General features: G+C 45.0%; 1 protein-coding gene across 12 annotated transcripts in view; it reads left to right on the plus strand.

Annotated features, from left to right (window-relative positions):
• LOC141148587 (uncharacterized) overlaps positions 1-19,698 on the plus strand; it is a 580,328-nt gene that overhangs the window by 498,639 nt on the left and 61,991 nt on the right. For 11 of the 12 annotated variants that reach the window (XM_073636167.1, XM_073636176.1, XM_073636171.1 and 8 more), the window contains one exon: positions 7,971-8,312. The exons of the other annotated variant lie outside the window; for it this stretch is intronic. In XM_073636167.1, the coding sequence (XP_073492268.1) occupies positions 7,971-8,312 (342 nt within the window). The remainder of the gene's footprint in view (positions 1-7,970; positions 8,313-19,698) is intronic. 12 annotated transcript variants of the gene reach the window in all.

Here is a 19,698-nt window from a genome sequence, read left to right on the forward strand (position 1 = left end):
CAGAGAGGTCAAGTAGTAGGAGTATGGAGTACTGGCTGTTGGTTTTAGCAGTTAGTAAATCGTTAGAGAGTTTTAGTAAGGCAGTTTCCGTGGAGTGCTGCGAGCGAAAGCCAGACTGTAAGGGGTCAAGAAGGTTATTTTCAGTGAGGTAGGAGCTAAGACGGTTGTAGACTAAGCGTTCTAGAAGTTTAGAGGTGAATGGGAGCAATGAGATGGGTCTTAAGTTGTTCAGGTCGGTAGGGTCCAGTGAGGGCTTTTTAAGAATGGGAGTGATCTGCACATGTTTTAGAGGGGAGGGGAAGATGCCACTAGAGAGGGAGAGATTGAAGATATGGGTGAGGGAGCATAGGATAAAAGAAGAGGGTGACCGTAGTAGTTGTGAGGGAACAGGATCCAAAGGACAATTGGTTAGGTGGGCATCCGAGAAAATTTTTGTAACCTCTTTCGTAGTAGCCAATTCAAAAGAGGAGAGTGTTGAATGTGCTGGTAGGCAAGGTATGTTGAGTGGGGAAGATGTACGCACAGTGGAGGGGTCCTCACGAATTGCATCGATCTGGTCTTTGAAGTGATTGGCAATCTCTTGGGCAGTGAGTGAGTTAGGGGGTAGAGGGGGTGGGGGACAAAGGAGAGAGTTAAAGGTTGAGAAGAGCCGACGGGGACTGGATGACAAGGAATTAATAAGAGAGACAAAGTAGGCTTGTTTGGCAGCATGGAGGCATGAATTGTATTTTAGAAGGGCAGATTTATATAGGGTGAAGTCTTGCAGTCATTTGGTTTTACGCCACAGTCGTTCAAGAGCACGGCAATGTCTCTTGAGATTTCTAGTGTTGTCAGTTTGCCTGGGTTGTAACGGTCGGGGCCTGATTCTGCGTGTGGTTAGAGGAGCAAGTGCATCTAGTGATGATGAGAGTGAACTGTTGTAGACAGAGGTGGCCAGGTCAGGACAGGACAGGGGAGAGATTATGTCATATAGGTGGTCAGTAGCAGAATAGAGAAGAGAAGGGTTAAAGTGGCGAAGGTTTCTACAAGTAATTGTTTGCTGCTTGGAGGGATGGGTGTTTGGAGGCAAGGATACAGTGAAAGTAATGAGGGTGTGATCAGATAGAGGAAAGGGGGTGTTGGTGAGGTTGCCAGGGTTGCAGAGATGGGAGAATACAAGGTCAAGGGTATTACCATTGGAGTGAGTGGAAGTATGTGTCCATTGGGTTAGGTCAAAAGATGAGGTTAAGTCGAGAAGTTTAGCTGTAGTTGGGCTGTTAACATTGACAGGAATGTTAAAGTCACCAAGAATAATTTCAGAGGAGAGAAAGTAGGATAGCCAGGCAGCAAAGTCATCAAGAAAGTGCGATACGGGTCCTGGAGGCCTATACATTTCTGCAATCCTCAGAAAAATGGGAGAAAACAGACAAATACAGTGCATCTCAAAAGAAGAGAGGGATAGAGAGGGAGGGACAGGAAGGACTTGGAAGGTGCTTTGTGGGGATAGAAGGAAGCCAACTCCACCTCCTTTATGTCTGTTGGGTCTGGGGGAGGGAGTCCAATGGAGACCACCATGGGAGAGGGCAGCAGGAGAAGCTGAGTCAAAATTTTGAAGCCAGGTTTCTGTTAGGACAAGTATGTTCAAGCCATGAGAGATGAAGAGGTCATGTACAGATGTTAGCTTGTTACAGATGGAGCGGGCGTTCCAAAGGGCGCATGAGATTGGTGGGGTGCTTTGAGGAAGCAGGGAGATAGAAATTAAACTGAGTGGATTGCGGTGATTGTCAGAGGGGGAGGGGTATTGGATATGTGGCTTGCATTTGGAAAATGGCGGACCAGGATTAGGAGAAATGTCACCTGAGACTAGGAGAAGGAGGAGGGCGAGGAAGGCAAGGTGGGAGTGGGATGTGCATGAGCGCACGTGTCTAGTGGCCCTGGTGTTTATGTCAGCATGTGGGTGCAGCAAATGCAGGAGATAATGGGTGCCATAGTAGAGAGAGGGTAGGAGTGAGGGTGATATGTGCATGCTGCAGGGAAGAGAGGAGGGGTAGAGTAAAGATAATTTGAGGATAGAAGACACCAATGTGAGAAGGGAGAAAATAAGGAGCATGTTAGTGGATACAGAGTGGGAAACTAACCTAATAAAAAAAAAAATGTTAAAGCTGGTTTGCTTGTCATCTTGCAGAGTGGAGCTGAGTTCTTGTTGTTGTTCATCCAGCTTTCGTTAAACTGCTTCGGTGAAACTGCACATCACTCGTGACAGAGCCACTCAGGACAGATATCTACGCCTTGCCCCTGTCTGCGCCACCCCATAAGCTGCCATAAATTTATAGGGAGACTAAGCTGGGATGCATTTCTCAGTTGGTCATTATTGGGTCTGATGTGAGATACCTGAATATGGGGAGGAGATGGCCAGTGCCAGACCAGCTACAGACACAGGCTAGGGTCGTAAAGCTAATTACCTCTCTTGATCACTCAAGCCACATGGAGTTGAGAATAAATCACCAGTAATATTGCTATTGCAGTGTGTTATAGAGCTAGCAGTAAATATGAAGTTTAAAGATATGGCAGCAGGAGACAATTACCAAAAATATGTAACAGCAAAGTCAGTTCAGTAGGGATGTACAGATGGATAGGAGACAATTACCAAAAATATGTAACAGCAAAGTCAGTTCAGTAGGGATGTACAGATGGATAGGAGACAATTACCTCATCCCCACAACCCTTGCCCGGTGGTTGTGGGGGTCTGCGGGCGGGGGGCTAATCAGAATCTGGAAGCCCCCTTTGACAAGGGGACCCCCAGATCCCGGGTCTCCCCCCTGTGTGAAATGGTAAGGGGGTACAAAAGTACCCCTACCATTTCACAAAAAAGTGTCAAAAATGTTAAAAATGACAAGAGACAGTTTTTGACAATTCCTTTATTTAAATGCTTCTTCTTTCTTCTATCTTCTATCTTCCTTCAGTTTCTTCCTCCATCTTCTTCTTCTTCTTCTGGTTCTTCTAGGTTCTTCCTCCGGTGCTCTTGTGCGGCATCTTCTTCACTTCTTCTCCTCGGGCCGCTCTGCATACATGATGGGAGGCTCCCGCTGTGTGATGCTTCTCCTCTTCTGACGGTTCCTAAATAACGGGGGGCGGGGCCACCCGGTGACCCCGCACCCTCTGACGCACGGGAACTTGACGGGGACTTCCCTGTGGCATTCCCCGTGACGTCAGAAGAGTGCGGGGTTACGTAACGGGTGACCCCGCCCCCCCTCTGACGAAGGAAGAACCAGAAGAAGATGGAGGAAGAAACCGATGGAAGATAGAAGAAAGAAGAAGCATTTAAATAAAGGAATTGTCAAAAACCGTCTCTTGTCATTTTTAACATTTTTGACAGTTTTTTTGTGAAATGGTAGGGGTACTTTTGTACCCCCTTACCATTTCACACAGGGGGGAGGGCCGAGATCTGGGGGTCCCCTTGTTAAAGGGGGCTTCTAGATTCTGATAAACCCCCTGCCCGCAGACCCCCACAACCACCGGGCAAGGGTTGTGGGGATGAGGCCCTACCCCAAAGCACCCTCCCAATGTTGAGGGCATGTGGCCTGGTATGGTTCAGGAGGGGGGGTGCTCTCTCGCCCCCCTCTTTTCCTGCAGCCTGCCAGGTTGTGTGCTCGGATAAGGGTCTGGTATGGATTTTTGGGGGCCACACGCCATTTTTTTTTTTACATTTTGGCGCGGGGTTCCCCTTAAAATCCATACGAGACCTGAAGGGCCTGGTATGGAATTTAGGGGGACCCCTCACGTCATTTTTTTTTAAATTTTGGTTCGGGGTTCCCCTGTGGGGAATTCCCATGCTGTTTTTATCAATGAACTTTTATGTGTATTGTCGGACCGGCAATTCATTAATAGCCGCGAGTAGTTTTAAATTACTTTTTTTCCTTTGAAATGTCATTTTGCTGTCAGACTGTTCTAAACATGGGAAACATTTGCCCCTTTACAGGCATACTATAGACACCCCCCAGGTACGAAATTTAAAGCAATGTTACACTTTTTTTGTAACATTAAAGAATTTTTATTGAAATTTCCACACAAATAGAATATTACACTTTTATTGTTTCACATTAAGCATTATTAAAATCACTACTCCCGAAAAAACGGCCATTTTTAAAACTTTTTTTTGCATTGATCCATGTCCCCTGGGGCAGGACCCAGGTCCCCAAACACTTTTTATGACAATAACTTGCATAAAAGCCTTTAAAATTAGCACTTTTGATTATTCATGATCGTGTCCCATAGACTTTAACAGTGTTCGAACAAACTTTTTTCCTGTTTGCATGTTCTGGTGCGAACCGAACAGGGGGGTGTTCGGCTAATCCCTAGTCATGAGTTATGTCTTTCCACAAAGATTAGAGGTGCGCCCTTTCAACGCATGCTACTGCATGTACGTTGCTTAACATTTACTAAGATTTTGGGCGCCCAATGAAAAAACTCATGTAAACGGGACGCAAGAGCCGCTTGCGCATGCGCAATGCTTACATGGATCTCACGCAGTTTTAAACGTACTTGCAGGCGCCGAAGGTTATACTTTCTCATTCTATTTTGAGCATGTCTGTTACTTGGGCAGTTGTTACTAAACTTCCTCACATTACCCCATAATATTGGCACCTCCATCTTCTGTTAATATTGAATCAGTAGTGTATTTAGGTTTTGTGCTGCCCTAGGCCTGACTAAACTCCTGTACCCCCTAATTTAAATATGACCCACCCCTTCCTGCCAAGGCCACACTCCTTGCTGTTTAAGACCTGCCCTGAAATTTTTGAGTGGGGACACTAGTTCTGAGGGCTTGGGGGGGGGGTGGCAATGGATTCACTTAGTTTGCATAGATTTCCTCTCACTTCCTGTTTGGATATGGGACAGGAAGTGAAGGGAAATCTCTGCAATGGGACAGGGATGGTAAAAAATAAACTGACAGAGGTTATAACCCCCCCTTACTCTATCCAAAATTTAAAAAAAGTGTTGCCTATAGTTCTACTTTAAGCACATATTTCTGATATTTTATGGAGAGGACTAAGAAGATATAACCATGCCAATGGTGCAGCAGAAAACGTATAGCACAGTAAGGAAGGTCTGTGCTCCAGGATGATAGGACAGTCAAAATTAGAAGCGCCCCCCCACAGTTGCAGAATGCCGGCCGCCCGCATACCGGAAGCAGTGCAGCGACTTTATGGGGGCGCTAGAATAATTGGCCCCTCAGCCCAGTCTGCCCCATACGACTGGTGCTACACTAAAAGTGTAGCGCAAGCCAGCGAGGACTCTTTTCATGTCGTCCCCCTGCAAAATGCTGCCCTAGGCCTGGGCCTTGTCGGCCTAGGCCAGGATACAGCATTGTATTGAATTGGAGATGTCCTGTGTGCCATGTCGATAGAGGTGCACAGATTACATTCTCCAGTGAGCCAAGACCGCAATAGTAAATGGTGGATTCGAGCTCTGTTACCAGCACTCCATGTTGTAAATATGAAAATGTGCGTTGCGCCTTGCTCTACTGAGGGCGCACTGCTTTAGTAAATCAACCCCATATTATTGCAGTTGACGGTGCTAGCTGCTACAGAGGGAGCCCTATTAAAATGTTTATATGGGGCCCCACAGTTTGTAGCTACTCCCCTGCCTCTGACAGGCTTGTATTGCTAAGATTTGCCTAAATATCCACTTGCTGCCCAAGCCAAATCTGACATTTCTCATGCACATACAAAAATCATAATTTTTAGTATTTGTTTAGAACATTACCCCAAACATTATATTTTTTCTGGAGAACAAAATGGTGACTGTTGCCTATTGTATGTCACTTAATTTTGGCAGAGGTTTATCAAACACAACTTTTCTGGAAAAAATCAACTTTAATTTTAGTGTACACAAATGCAGTATAATACCCAGTCTTTTGGTAAAATATAAAAAATTATGTTCCATTGAGTAAAGAGATAACATGTCATGTGTTAAAACTGCACAAGCCCAAGGAAAGACTACAAACTACGGCACATTAACTACTTCAGCTCCGGTGAGTTTTACCCCCTAATGACCAGGCTATTTTTGCGATACAGCACTGCGCTGCTTTAACTGACAATTGTGCGTTCATGTGACGCTGTACCCAAACAAAAGTTATGTCTTTTTTTCCCCACAAATAGAGCTTTCTTTTGGTGGTATTTGATCACCTCCTGTGATTTTTATTTTTTACGCTGACAATTTTTTAAAAACATTTTTTTTTTTTTTGCTATAAAACCCAACAATTCCCAAAAAATTAAAAAAAAATCAAATTTATTCATCAATTTAGGCCAATATGTATTCAGCTACATGTTTTTGGTAAAATAAATCCCAATAAACGTATATTGATTGGTTTGTGCAAAAGTTATCACGTCTACAAGCTAGGAGATACTTTTATGGCATTGTTATTTTTATTAGTAATGACGGCGATCAGCGATTTTTAAATCGGTCCGACAAATCGGACACTAAGTGACAATTTTTGGGGACCAATGACACTAATACAGTGATCAGTGCTAAAAAAAATTGCACTGTCACTGTAAAAATTACACTGACAGGGAAGAGGTTAACATCAGGGGCGATCAAAGGGTTAGGTGTGTCCCTAGGGAGTGTTTTCTGAGTGGGGGATGGAGTGACTGGAGGAGAGAGACACAAGATCTCTCTCTTCCTCTCTGACAGAACGGCGCTTTACCTTGTTTATATAGGCAGACCCCTGTTCTGCGGTCCCAGGGGCCATCGCAGCCACCAGACCCGCTGATTGGCTCCTGCTTTGTCCAATCACAGTGGAAGGGGGTCATCGGCGGTGCCCCAGACCTCCTGCACGAAATCAAGTACAGGTACGTGATTTTGCGCAGCTGGGCCGCCCTGCCGCAGTATATATGCGGTGGGCAGTCCAGAACTGGTTAAATTATCCATAGGTGACGATTTCAAAGACTTTACAGGTTACTAGTTTAGAGTGACACAGGAGGTCTGGGTGCTAGAATTATTGCTCTCACTCTGACGTTCATAGCAATAACCTACATGTGTGATGTGATCATCATTTACATATGCGTGCCAGACCTATGTGAGCATTTACATTTGCGCAAAAACAGAAGGGTGTGGGGGTGCTTGAAATTCTTTGATATTTATTCATATATTTTATTTAAATCTATTTTTTTACGCTGTTTCTTTTTTTCATTTTTATTTTACTTTATTGCTATCTCAAGGGATAAGCCCTTTTAAATAGAATGGGCAGTGACAGGTACTCTGCCCTCCAAAGCAGACAATCAAACCAAGGTCGGTTTGATCAGCTGCTTTACTAGTCTGTAACAGCCAGTAAACAATGGGCCAAAACCGGAAGTGAGGAAATTCTCATCACTTCCAGTTTCATACACCATAGAGACAATCAGGGAATGGATGTTCCTTCTTCTCTATGGTAAGCCCAACCGCCCACATCAATCCCAGGCTCCCCTGTGGAATGGATCAGGTGGCTGTATAGCCATTCAGAGGACTTTATTTTGAGGCTCGGTTCTCACTGGAACCAGCTGCGAATTGCACAGGAACACTGTGCGTCCCTATTCTCCGGTTCGGTGATGATTCAGGGCCGAATCTTTGCCTGAATTCCTCCCTGAAACGGAGCTAAAGATGCATTGCGCTCCACAGCCACCCTGGAGATATGTGAACCGGAACCCAGCAACCAATTTGCAATTTGCATGTGAACCCAGCCTAAAGACTATCGTCTACAGAAAATGTACCTGCCAGGATCATGGCTGCAGCTGCAATCATGATCCTGGTATAACTACCTAAACTTGAGGACGTACAACCTATTGCAGTACGTGGATATAAAAAAAAAAAAGAGGTTTCATATATCAATTTCCAATGTATATAATAGTCTGTGAAAATCCCTTGCATACTGTACAGCATCTTTTATTGTATAATGCAAAGTCTAATGCATTTACTATTCACTCTTTTCCATTCATTGACACTCTGAATTTCTACAGGACAGCTGCCTGAGATTGGAGAAATAACAGTACCAGAACTGATAGCTGGAAAAAAAGCCACCCTCTCATGTAGAATTTGTAATTATATTCCTGGTGAGCACAAAGTTTCATGGCATGTAAAAGAAAAATCTACTGGTGATGTCATTGCTGCAAATGATGATAGAAAGAAGCACGAAAGTATAGAAAAAGATAAGGATTCTGATGACCCGAACACCCACATAACTTACCTGGCTTTAGTACCTGTGGAGAAGTCTGATGAGGGATCAGACTTCATCTTGAGATTGGACCTTCCAGACTCAGCTCGTCCGATAGAGAGAAGAACAGGACCCATACTTGTGAAAGGTGAGCAGTTCCTCTATATTATACCATATAATAATCATGTAGTGTGGTTGTACAAAAACATCATGCAGGTATGTGTTGGTGAAGTGCTGGATCCCAGAGTAGATATGGGTATGCCTATATATCAAGAATAAAGTACAAGTGAATGTGAGAGATGACATCACTGAGGGAGCTAGGGAGGAGGTGGAATCCTTATGGGTAGAGCTCCAAAGGGATGAAGCTAAGGGGAAAATACTGGGAGTATGCTACAGGCCCCCTAACCTGAGGGAGGAAGTGGAGACAGATCTCCTATCACAATTTGGATTAGCAGCAAGGATGGGAAGATGTATCATAATGGGCGATTTTAGTTATCCAGACATAGACTGGGCGGAGGGAACCGCGCATTAATTTAAGGCTCGCCAGTTCCTTAATGTCTTGCAGGACAATTTTATGGGTCAGATGGTAGACACACCAACTAGTAAAAGAGCATTACTGGATCTACTGATTACCAACATTACAGACCTGATCACAGATGTGGAAATACAGTACGGGGAAATTTAGATAACAGCGATCACAGCTCAATTAGTTTCAGTATAAATCACACAAATAGGAAACATAAAGGGAATACAAAGACACTGAATTTCAAAAGAGCCAACTTCCCTAAACTACAAACCTTGCTAAAAATCATAAATTGTGATAAAATATTAGGAACAAAGAACACGGAGAAGAGATGGGTTTGCTTTAAGAGCATATTAAATAAGGGCATTAGCCAATGCATCCCATTGGGTAATAAATTTAAAAGAGCGAACAAAAGTCCTGGATGGCTTAACTCCAATGTAAAAATGCATATAAAAGCAAAGGAGAAGGCCTTCAAAAAATACAGTGTTGAGGGATCATCCTCAGCATTTAGACTTTATAAAGAATGCAACAAGAAATGTAAGGGTGCAATCAGGACGGATAAGATAGAACTTGAAAGACACATAGCGGAGGAGAGCAAAAACAATCCAAAGAAATTCTTTAAGTATGTAAACAGTAGAAAAGGGAAGACAGACCATATTGGCCCCGTAAAGAATGAGGAAGGGCATCTGGTTACAAAGGGAGATGGCGAAGGTATTGAATTTATTCTTCTCCTCAGTAACCAAAACTGCAGTGTTTATCCTCATGACACAACACAGGAAGCGCCTCCATGGTTAACAGAAGACAGAATTAAAATTAGACTTGAGAAACTTAACATTAATAAATCACCTGGACCAGATGGCTTGCATCCTAAGGTACTTAGGGAACGCAGTCAAGTGATTGCCAGACCGTTGTTCCTGATTTTTACAGACAGTCTACTGACTGGAAAGGTACCAGCTGATTGGAGAAAAGCCAATGTAGCACCAATATTTAAAAAGGGCCCAAAATACATCCCTGGGAATTACAGACCAGTTAGCCTAACATCAATAGTATGTAAACTCTTAGAGGGGATGATAAGTGACTATATACAAGATTTTAGTAATGAGAACGGTATCATTAGCAGTAATCAGCATGGATTCATGAAGAATCATTCTTGTCAAACCAATCTACTAACCTTCTATGAGGTGAGTTGCCACCTAGATAAAGGATGCCCGTAGAAGTGTTGTATCTGGATTTTGCAAAAGCATTTGACACAGTTCCCCATAAACGTTTACTGTACAAAATAAGGTCCGTTGGCATGGACCATAGGGTGAGTACATTGATTGAAAACTGGCTACAAGGGCGAGTTCAGAGGGTGGTGATAAATGGGGAGTACTCGGAATGGTCAGGGGTGTGTAGTGGGGTTCCCCAGGGTTCTGTGCTGGGACCAATCCTATTTAATTTGTTCATAAATGACCTGGAGGATGGGATAAACAGTTCAATCCCTGTATTTGTAGATGATACCAAGCTAAGCAGAGCAATAACTTCTCCGCAGGATGTGGAAACCTTGCAAAAAGATCTGAACAAATTAATGGGGTGGGCAACTACATGGCAAATGAGGTTCAATGTAGAAAAATGTAAAATAATGCATTTGGGTGGCAAAAATATGAACGCAATCTATACACTGGGGGGAGAACCTCTGGGAGAATCTAAGATGGAATAGGACCTGGGGGTCCTAGTAGATGATAGGCTCAGCAATGGCATGCAATGCCAAGCTGCTGCTAACAAAGCAAACAGAATATTGGCATGCATTAAAAAGGGGATCAACTCCAGAGATAAAACGATAATTCTCCCAATCTACAAGACTCTGGTCCGGCCGCACCTGGAGTATGCTGTCCAGTTCTGGGCACCAGTCCTCAGGAAGGATGTACTGGAAATAGAGGGAGTACATAGAAGGGGAACAAAGCTAATAAAGGGTCTGGAGGATCTTAGTAATGAGGAAAGGTTGCGAGCACTGAACTTATTCTCTCTGGAGAAGAGACGCTTGAGAGGGGATATGATTTCAATATACAAATACTGTACTGGTGACCCCACAATAGAAATAAAACTTTTTCTCAGAAGAGAGTTTAACAAGACTCGTGGCTACTCATTAAAATTAGAAGAAAAGAGGTTTAACCTTAAACTACGTAGAGGGTTCTTTACTGTAAGAGCGGCAAGGATGTGGAATTCCCTTTCACAGGTGGTGGTCTCAGCGGGGAGCATCGATAGCTTCAAGAAACTATTGGATAAGCACCTGAATGACCGCAACATACAGGAATATACAATGTCTTTTTTCAACCTCACCTACTACCCTGTTTCCCCGAAAATAAGACCTAGCGTGATTGTCAGTGACGGCTGCAATTTAAGCCCTACCCCCCAAATAAGCCCTAACTAGAGTCCTTGTAGGTCTTCTTTTCAGTGTAGGGCTTATTTTTTGGGGAAACAGGGTAGGGCTTATTTGGGGGGTAGGGCTTATATTGCAGCCATCACCAACAATCACGCTAGGTCTTATTTTCGGGGAAACAGGGTATGTAACTATGTAAGATAAAAAACAGATCAGTAAGATCTAACTTTTAGAGGCAGCTCTCTTTCAGTCCAGGTATTGTAGCGCTACCCCCCGCAGGAGTCGCTGGATGTATTGGGTTCTCTGTTCTTACCTTGAACTCTACAAAGACCTCTGTACCTCCGACATCTTGGGTATACCCGTCAATAAACACACATGGATAACTTTTGGTAAGTGCCTCAGGGTCACCCTGAAATGAGGCTCGAGACCGTAAAGTATGATAACAAGTTATATTAAAGTTATTGTAAAGGTTCTTTTTTTTTTTTAATAGCAAACATATTATACTTACCTGCTCTGTGCAAGGGTTTTGCACAGAGCGGCACCAGTCCTCCTCTTCTTGGGTGCCCGATGGCGCTCCTGGCTCCACCTTCCATGGGGGCACCCGTGTGGGCACGCTCACAAGTCCCGCTGCTGCGTCCATTAACACAGACAGCAGAAACCTGCCCCGTCCCCCGCTCCCGTGTCATGGGATTTGTTTGATAGCAGAGGAAGCCAATGGCTCCCGCTGCTATCAGTCTATCCAATGAGCATGGAGACAGCGGCTGGAGTCACTGGGCTCGTGCACATCGCTGGAACGGACGGACTCAGGTAAGAAAAAAAGGGGGGCTCTGTGGGGCAGCTGCAGCACAGAAGGTTGACCATCTTGTGGCAGAAAAATGTAACTTCGTGCAAGAAAGGGTAACCATGACATGGCATTATTAAACCAGCACATTTCAGTTACAATGAGCCTAGTTACAGTACCCCAAGGGTGCTCTAGAGCATTAGAAGGATGAGAGTCACAATGCTTGATTCAGCCCCATAAGAATTTTATTTTTCAGGACACGTAATCAGAAATCAACATGTTTCGGGGGAAAATCCCACCCTTCATCAGGTCTTGTGTGCTGGCAGTAAATTTATATTTGTACCTTTCATTTAGAGTGAATTTTGTATTGGATTTCAATATTATTCTGGGACACTGATTTAGTGGAAACATATTATATTATATGCTAAGTGAACTGTAATGTGTCACATTTTGAAAGTGGCACATTTTGGAGGCAAATAAATCTCCCATTACCGAGCCTTAAACAACATATCAAAGTATTTAGTTGACTCACAGAACAGAACTCCCAGGCAAACAAATCTATAGCAGGAGATGTTCCTAATAGGGATGAGCTTCGAGTTCGAGTCGAACTCATGTTCGACTCGAACATTGGCTGTTTGCAAGTTCGCTGAACAGTGGACAATTTGGGGTGTTCGCGGCAAATTCGAATGCCGTGGAACACCCTTTAAAAGTCTATGGGAGAAATCAAAAGTGCTAATTTTAAAGGCTTATATGCAAGTTATTGTCAAAAAAAGTGTTTGGGGACCCGGGTCCTGTCCCAGGAGACATGGAACAATGCAAAAAAAAGTTTTAAAAACGGACGTTTTTTCAGGAGCAGTGATTTTAATAATGCTTAAAGTCAAACAATAAAAGTGTAATATCCCTTTAAATTTCGTAGCTGGGGGGTGTCTATAGTATGCCTGTAAAGGGGCGCATGTTTCCCGTGTTTAGAACAGTCTGACAGCAAAGTGAATTTTCGAAGGAAAAAACCCATTTAAAACTACTCGCGGCTATTGCATTACCGACAATACACATAGAAGTTCATTGATAAATACGGCATTGGAATTCCCCACAGGGGAACCCCGAACCAAAATTTTTTAAAAAAAAGAGACGTGGGAGTCCCCCTAAATTCCATACCAGGCCCTTCAGGTCTGGTATGGATTTTAAGGGGAACCCCGTGCCAAAAAAAAAAAAAGGGCGTGGGGTCCTGCCAAAAATCCATACCAGACCCTTATCCGAGCACACAACCTGGCAGGCCGCAGGAAAAGAGGGGGGACGAGAATGCGGCCCCCCCCTCCTGAACCATACCAGGCCACATGCCCTCAACATTGTGAGGGTGCTTTGGGGTAGCCCCCCAAAACACCTTGTCCCCATGTTGATGAGGACAAGGGCCTCATCCCCACAACCCTGGCCGGTGGTTGTGGGGGTCTGCGTGCGGGGGGCTTATCGGCATCTGGAAGCCCTCTTTAACAAGGGGACCCCCAGATCCCGGCCCCCCCCTGTGTGAAATGGTAAGGGGGTACTTACCCCTACCATTTCACTAAAAAACTGTCAAAAATGTTAAAAATGGCAAGAGACAGTTTTTGACAATTCCTTTATTTATTTAAATGCTTCTTATTGCTTCTATCTTCCATCATCTTCTTCTTCTGGTTCATCTGGCTCTTCTGGTTCTTCCTCCGGCGTTCTCGTCCAGCATCTCCTCCGCGGCATCTTCTATCTTCTTCTCCTCGGGCCGCTTTGCACCCATGGCATGGGGGGAGGCTCCCGCTCTTCTCTTCATATTCTTCATCTTCTCTTCTTCTTTTCTTCTCTTCTCTTCTTCATTTTCTTCTCCGGGCCGCTCGGCACCCATGCTGGCATGGAGGGAGGCTCCCGCTGTGTGACGGCGTCTCCTCGTCTGACAGTTCTTAAATAACGGGGGCGGGGCCACCCGGTGACCCCGCCCCCCTCTGACACACGGTGACTTGACGGGACTTCCCTGTGACGTCACGTGGAATGCCACAGGGAAGTCCCGTCATGTAAGAACTGTCAGACGAGGAGACGCCGTCACACAACGGGAGCCTCCCTCCATGCCAGCGTGGGTGCGGAGTGGCCCGGAGAAGAAAATGAAGAAGAGAAGAAGGAAGAAGAGAAGAAGATGAAGAGAAGAGCGGGAGCCTCCCCCCATGCCATGGGTGCGGAGTGGCCCGAGGAGAAGAAGATAGAAGACGCCACGGAGGAGATGCTGGACGAGAACGCCGGAGGAAGAACCAGAAGAAGAAGAAGATGAAGGAAGATAGAAGAAAGAAGAACATTTAAATAAAGGAATTGTCAAAAACTGCCTCTTGTCATTTTTAACATTTTTGACAGTTTTTTTAGTGAAATGGTAGGGGTAAGTACCCCCTTACCATTTCACACAGGGGGGGCCAGGATCTGGGGGTCCCCTTGTTAAAGGGGGCTTCCAGATTCCGATAAGCCCCCCCGCCCGCAGACCCCCACAACCACCGTCCAGGGTTGTGGGGATGAGGCCCTTGTCCTCATCAACATGAGGACAAGGTGTTTTGGGGGGCTACCCCAAAGCACCCTCCCAATGTTGAGGGCATGTGGCCTGGTACGGTTCAGGAGGGGGGGCGCACTCTCGTCCCCCCCTCTTTTCCTGCGGCCTGCCAGGTTGCGCGCTCGGATAAGGGTCTGGTATGGATTTTTGGGGGGACCCCACGCTGGTTTTTTTTTTTTTTTGGCCGGAGTTCCCCTTAATATCCATACCAGACCTGAAGGGCCAGGGGTTCCCCTGTGGGGAATTCCCATGCCGTTTTATCAATGAACTTCTATGTGTATTGTCGGCAATGCAATAGCCGCAAGTAGTTTTAAATGGGTTTTTTCCTTCGAAATGTCATTTTGCTGTCAGACTGTTCTAAACACGGGAAACATGCGCCCCTTTACAGGCATACTATAGACACCCCCCAGCTATGAAATTTAAAGGGATATTACACTTTTATTGTTTGACTTTAAGCATTATTAAAATCACTGCTCCTGAAAAAACGGCCGTTTTTAAAACTTTATTTTGCATTGATCCATGTCCCCTGGGGCAGGACCCAGGTCCCCAAACACTTTTTATGACAATAACTTGCATATAAGCCTTTAAAATTAGCACTTTTGATTATTCATGTTCGTGTCCCACAGACTTTAACAGTGTTCGAACAAACTTTTTTCCTGTTTGCATGTTCTGGTGCGAACCGAACAGGGGGGTGTTCGGCTCATCCCTAGTTCCTAACAGTCAACGAGTAGCTAACTACTACTATTGACTGTCCTTCCCATAGTGAGGGGAATCCCCCTCTTGGATAGTTGTCCCCGATACAGGTGCCCGCATGCAGTGGCGGCCCGTCCATTAGGCGCCGCCCCCCTATCTATGCGTACAGCTCCTTAATCTACATGCAGGGCACCAATGAGAAGTTTTTTTTTTTTTTAAGCACCTGATTAGAATCTGAGGCTCTACTAGGCTTCATAAAAAGGGTTGACTCAGGGTGCAGAGCACCGTGCCCCGAGCCCAACCAGTTGTGTGACAATAGCGAATGAATATTCACTATTGTCACACTGATTCTTCTTCCAGCCAATCAGAAAGTAGGTCCTGAGACCCATTTCCTGATTGGCTGAAAAGAGAAGCCATCCTATTGGCCTAGGAGGAGGAGAAGGAGGAGGGAGGAGATGGCCACTGTGATGCTGAGGAGATGCAGGGGAAGCCCAACTGATGGAGGGGGGACACAGAGGAGACTGAGGGGGAAGCCCCTGCATCAGTCTGGGGGGCAGCACAGGGTGAGTAAGCCGGCGACCAGGAGAGGGGTGTGGGTATGGTGTGCGGTGCAGGCTGGAGCAGCAGGGGTGGGGGGTGTCCATGGTCAGGTCCGCAGCCGCCCCCCCCTGACCGATGGAGCACCAGCCACCCCTGCCCGCATGAGAAGATTTCTCCTCATTTCTTGCTCCAGGAACGTCTCTAAATATTTGGATTTTCTCTCACTGTTTCAGGGACATTGGCCACCAGTACAAAAAAAGGAGTATGACTCTACCCAAATAGAGACAGAGACAACAATAAGAAACAATATGTGTGCAGTTTGCAGTGCTATCCACAAAATAAAAATGTGATGCAAAGTACATAAAACAGAACCCAACACCACTGTGCGTTACACACAACTACTAATATATAGTATTAAATGTGCATACATTGAAAAGATATGGGAAGATTGCAAACTATATACCAAAATCATGTAATATTAGAATTTGAAAATTTCGTATAACATAATAGGTCAGTGAAAACCACTCCACCAATAGTAAACGATCAATAGAGTGAACATAAAAATCCTCATATAATGTGTGATAACAGAAACAAGTCCTTGTATCTAGGTATTTATAACAAGTGCAATGCTCACCAACTCAACACCAAAATGATGAAAATAAATAGTAATGAAAAATAATCCTACGAATCACCAAGATCTTACCCCTGTCTCCCATTCAAGTGCTAACCAGGCCCATCCCTGCTTAGCTTCCAAGATCAGAATAGAACCAGGCACATTCAGGGTGGTGTGGCCATAGGCCTTTCCCCCCAATGTCTATTGTTAATAGCAATATGTGTAATAAACCAGCATTACATAAAAGGATATTGTGGTAATAAACAAAAATATAAATCAACAAAGTGCTTAAAAGGGTTATTCTTTGCATTAGAATAAAAAGCCTTCTGTGTGTAGCAGCCCCCCTCGGCCTCCCTAATATTTCCCTGAGCCCCCTCTCTGTCCACGAGTGTCTTGGCCGTGCAGGACCCTCTCTCCTGATTGGGACACAGCAGCAGCACCATTGGCTCCTGCTACTGTCAATCAAAGTTAGCTAGCCAATCAAGAGAGAGAGGGGGCAGGGCCGGGCCACAGCTTTGTCTCTCAATGGACACAGGGAGCTGCTGCTCAGCTTGGGTGCTCCTATAGCAAGTTGCTTTGGGGGCACTCAACAGGCGGGAGGGGCCAAGAGCACAAAATAGGCACCCGAGAAGAGGAGGATTGGCAATGCTCTGTTCAAATCCACTGCACAGGGCAGGTAAGTATAACGTTTATTATTTTTACAGGAAAAAAAAAAGAGACTTTACAGTCACTTTAAATCCACAAATAAATATGGAGGCCTATACAGCAGAAAATACAGTAGGACAGAATAAAAATAGTCGCATAAGCCGTGATGAGGAAATAGGATGAGCTCCTCAGGCTGTCACCATCAAACACTTGTAAAGTCTCCCAGGTGTCATTGATCACACACAAGGCTTACCAAGTAATGCAACCCACTATATAAGAATGGTCACATGTGCATAGTGAGATTCTCCCAGCAAAAAGGCGCTCTCTGCAGCCTCCACTCATCCACAGAGACACCAGGAATTTTGCTGTCAGTTTTCACCGTATACATCCACAACTTGCAGGGAACTGCTGACCCACTGGGAATTAGCACAGAAGGGCCAATGCACATATGATAAGAGATGCTCCAGCAAGCATGAAACCACCCATAAAAGGGAATGTATTAAGTCTAAGCACTTACAACCGTCCAGAAGTAACACGGCATATCACATTGTGCAGCAGCATGGAATTCCAGCATCAAAATTGCCACTGTTCCTTCGCACATGCTCAGTAGTATATGGGTCCGCCCTACCAGTTTCGTCACAGATGACATCATTAGGGGCACGGATACATGCCCATACTGAGCTGTTTAACTAGACATATCCGGCCAAGGAGGATCACAACCCATTGGCTAAGAGAAACATCAAACAAATATTTAAACAATGCTATCCACAGTGTCCTTGGATCAACACAAGCACTTGAGTCAGCTCTATTAATCGTGAAAGAGTGCTCAATATCCCCATCTTGTGCTCAAAATAGTAAAGTACACTCCAGAAAAATACAGCGTGCTTAATACTTCAAAAAAAGACATGACCACTGACCTAGGGGATAGAGTAGTGAGGAAATATAGGCGAGTATAATGGGGGGGTCAGGGGGGCCAGGTTTTCATGATATCTCTTATCTTAAAGTGATTATAAAGTCTTGTTTTTTTTACTATAAAAATAACAAACATGTTATACTTAACTGCCCTGTTGCAGTGGATTTGCACAGAGCAGCCCGGATCCTTCACTTCTCGAGTCCCTCTTCTGTGATCCTGGCCCCTCCCTCCTGTTCAGTGCCCCCACAGCAACAGCTTGCTATGGGGGCACCCGAGCTGAGTTACAGCTTGCTGTGTCCATTCAGACACAGAGCCCAGACCCGGCCCCACCCCCCCTCTCCCCTGATTGGCTCGCTGACTTTGATTGACAGCAGCAGGAGCCAGTGGCACCGCTGGTGTGTCTCAGCCAATCAGGATGCGATGGCTGAGATACTCGTGGACATCGCTGGACAGAGAGGGACCACAAGTAATGCCCCGTACACATGTTCCGATTATCGGACGACAAAAGTCGCTTTTGGACAGATCGTTCGATAATCTGATCGTTAGTACGCAGCTTTCGACAGCCGATCACGACAGTCCATCCAACCAAATCCAAAGGAACAAACAGGAAAACTTTGGTCGGACGACAGCCCATTGTAGGACAATCGTGTAATGAGTACAGTATGCGTCCACTAAAAGTCGATTGACAAACACCACGCATGCTCGGAAACACAAAAATAAACCAGAAGGATACAGGCACGAAATGTGAACGATCCGTCGTACAATAATAGAATGCATTAAGATATAAAACATTCTGCTTTTACAATCACTTTACCCCCTTTTTTTGAAACTTATGCCCCGTACACACGTTCCGATTATCGTACGACAGATCGTTCGCATTTTGTTGCATAGAACTAAGATTGAATACAACAGTGAAAAATGTGTGTAAGATTTTTGCCGTACGACTCTGGAAAAATCTTCCGCTGTGCGTAGCTACGTATTTTAAATGATGTCAAATACGTGTGACCCCTGTGTCCTTCTGGTTTATTTTTGTGTTTCCGAGCATGCGTGGTGTTTGTCGATCGACTTTTAGCAGACGCATACTGTACTGATTACACGATTGTCGTACGATGGGCTGTCGTCCGACCAAAGTTTTCCTGTTTGTCCCTTGTGACATTGCTGACCCAGCATGCACCAGTCCCTGCACGCAGACCCCCACAACCCCTGGTCATGGTTGTGGGGATGAGGCCCTTGTCCCCATCAACATGGGGACAAGGTGCTTTGGGGTGAGGGGGCAGAGCCCCCCCTGCACCAAAGCACCCACATCTTATATGTGGAGGGCATGTGGCCTGGTGTGATTTGGGGGGGGTGCTCGCTCATTCCTTCCCCTTACCTGACCTATGGATTTTGGGGGGCCCATGCCATTTTTTTCCTAGTTTTTTTTTTCAATAGCCGGGTGCCGGCAATTGCAACCGTGAGTCAATTTAAAGGTGATTTGACTTTTTTTTTCTTGAGAAATGTCATTTTTGCTGCAGCAGGTTCTATATATGCTACAGATGCACCACTTTACAGGCAGACTAAGGGGACCCCCACCCCCCACTATATTTAAATGATTTTTTATTTTTTTATTGTTGCACTTTAAGCTCTATTAAAATCACTGCTCCTGAAAAAACAAACTTTTTAAAAAGAAAAAAATTTGCATTGATACATGTCCCCCAGGGTAGTACCCGGACCCCCATACCCCTTTTATGGCCAATTACTTGCATATAAGCTTTCAAAATTGGCACTTTTTATTTTTCCTGCTCAGCTCCCATAGACTTCAATGGGGTTTGCTGTTCGGGTTAGAGCTTTTCCCCTGTTCTGGAGTTCTGCTGTGAACTGAACAGGAGGGTGTTTGGCTCATCTTGTGTGCACATATTGTACTTATTCCTTCC

This window comes from Aquarana catesbeiana, linkage group LG06 (assembly GCF_042186555.1).
Source record: "Aquarana catesbeiana isolate 2022-GZ linkage group LG06, ASM4218655v1, whole genome shotgun sequence".
In the NCBI taxonomy this organism is placed as follows: domain Eukaryota; kingdom Metazoa; phylum Chordata; class Amphibia; order Anura; family Ranidae; genus Aquarana; species Aquarana catesbeiana.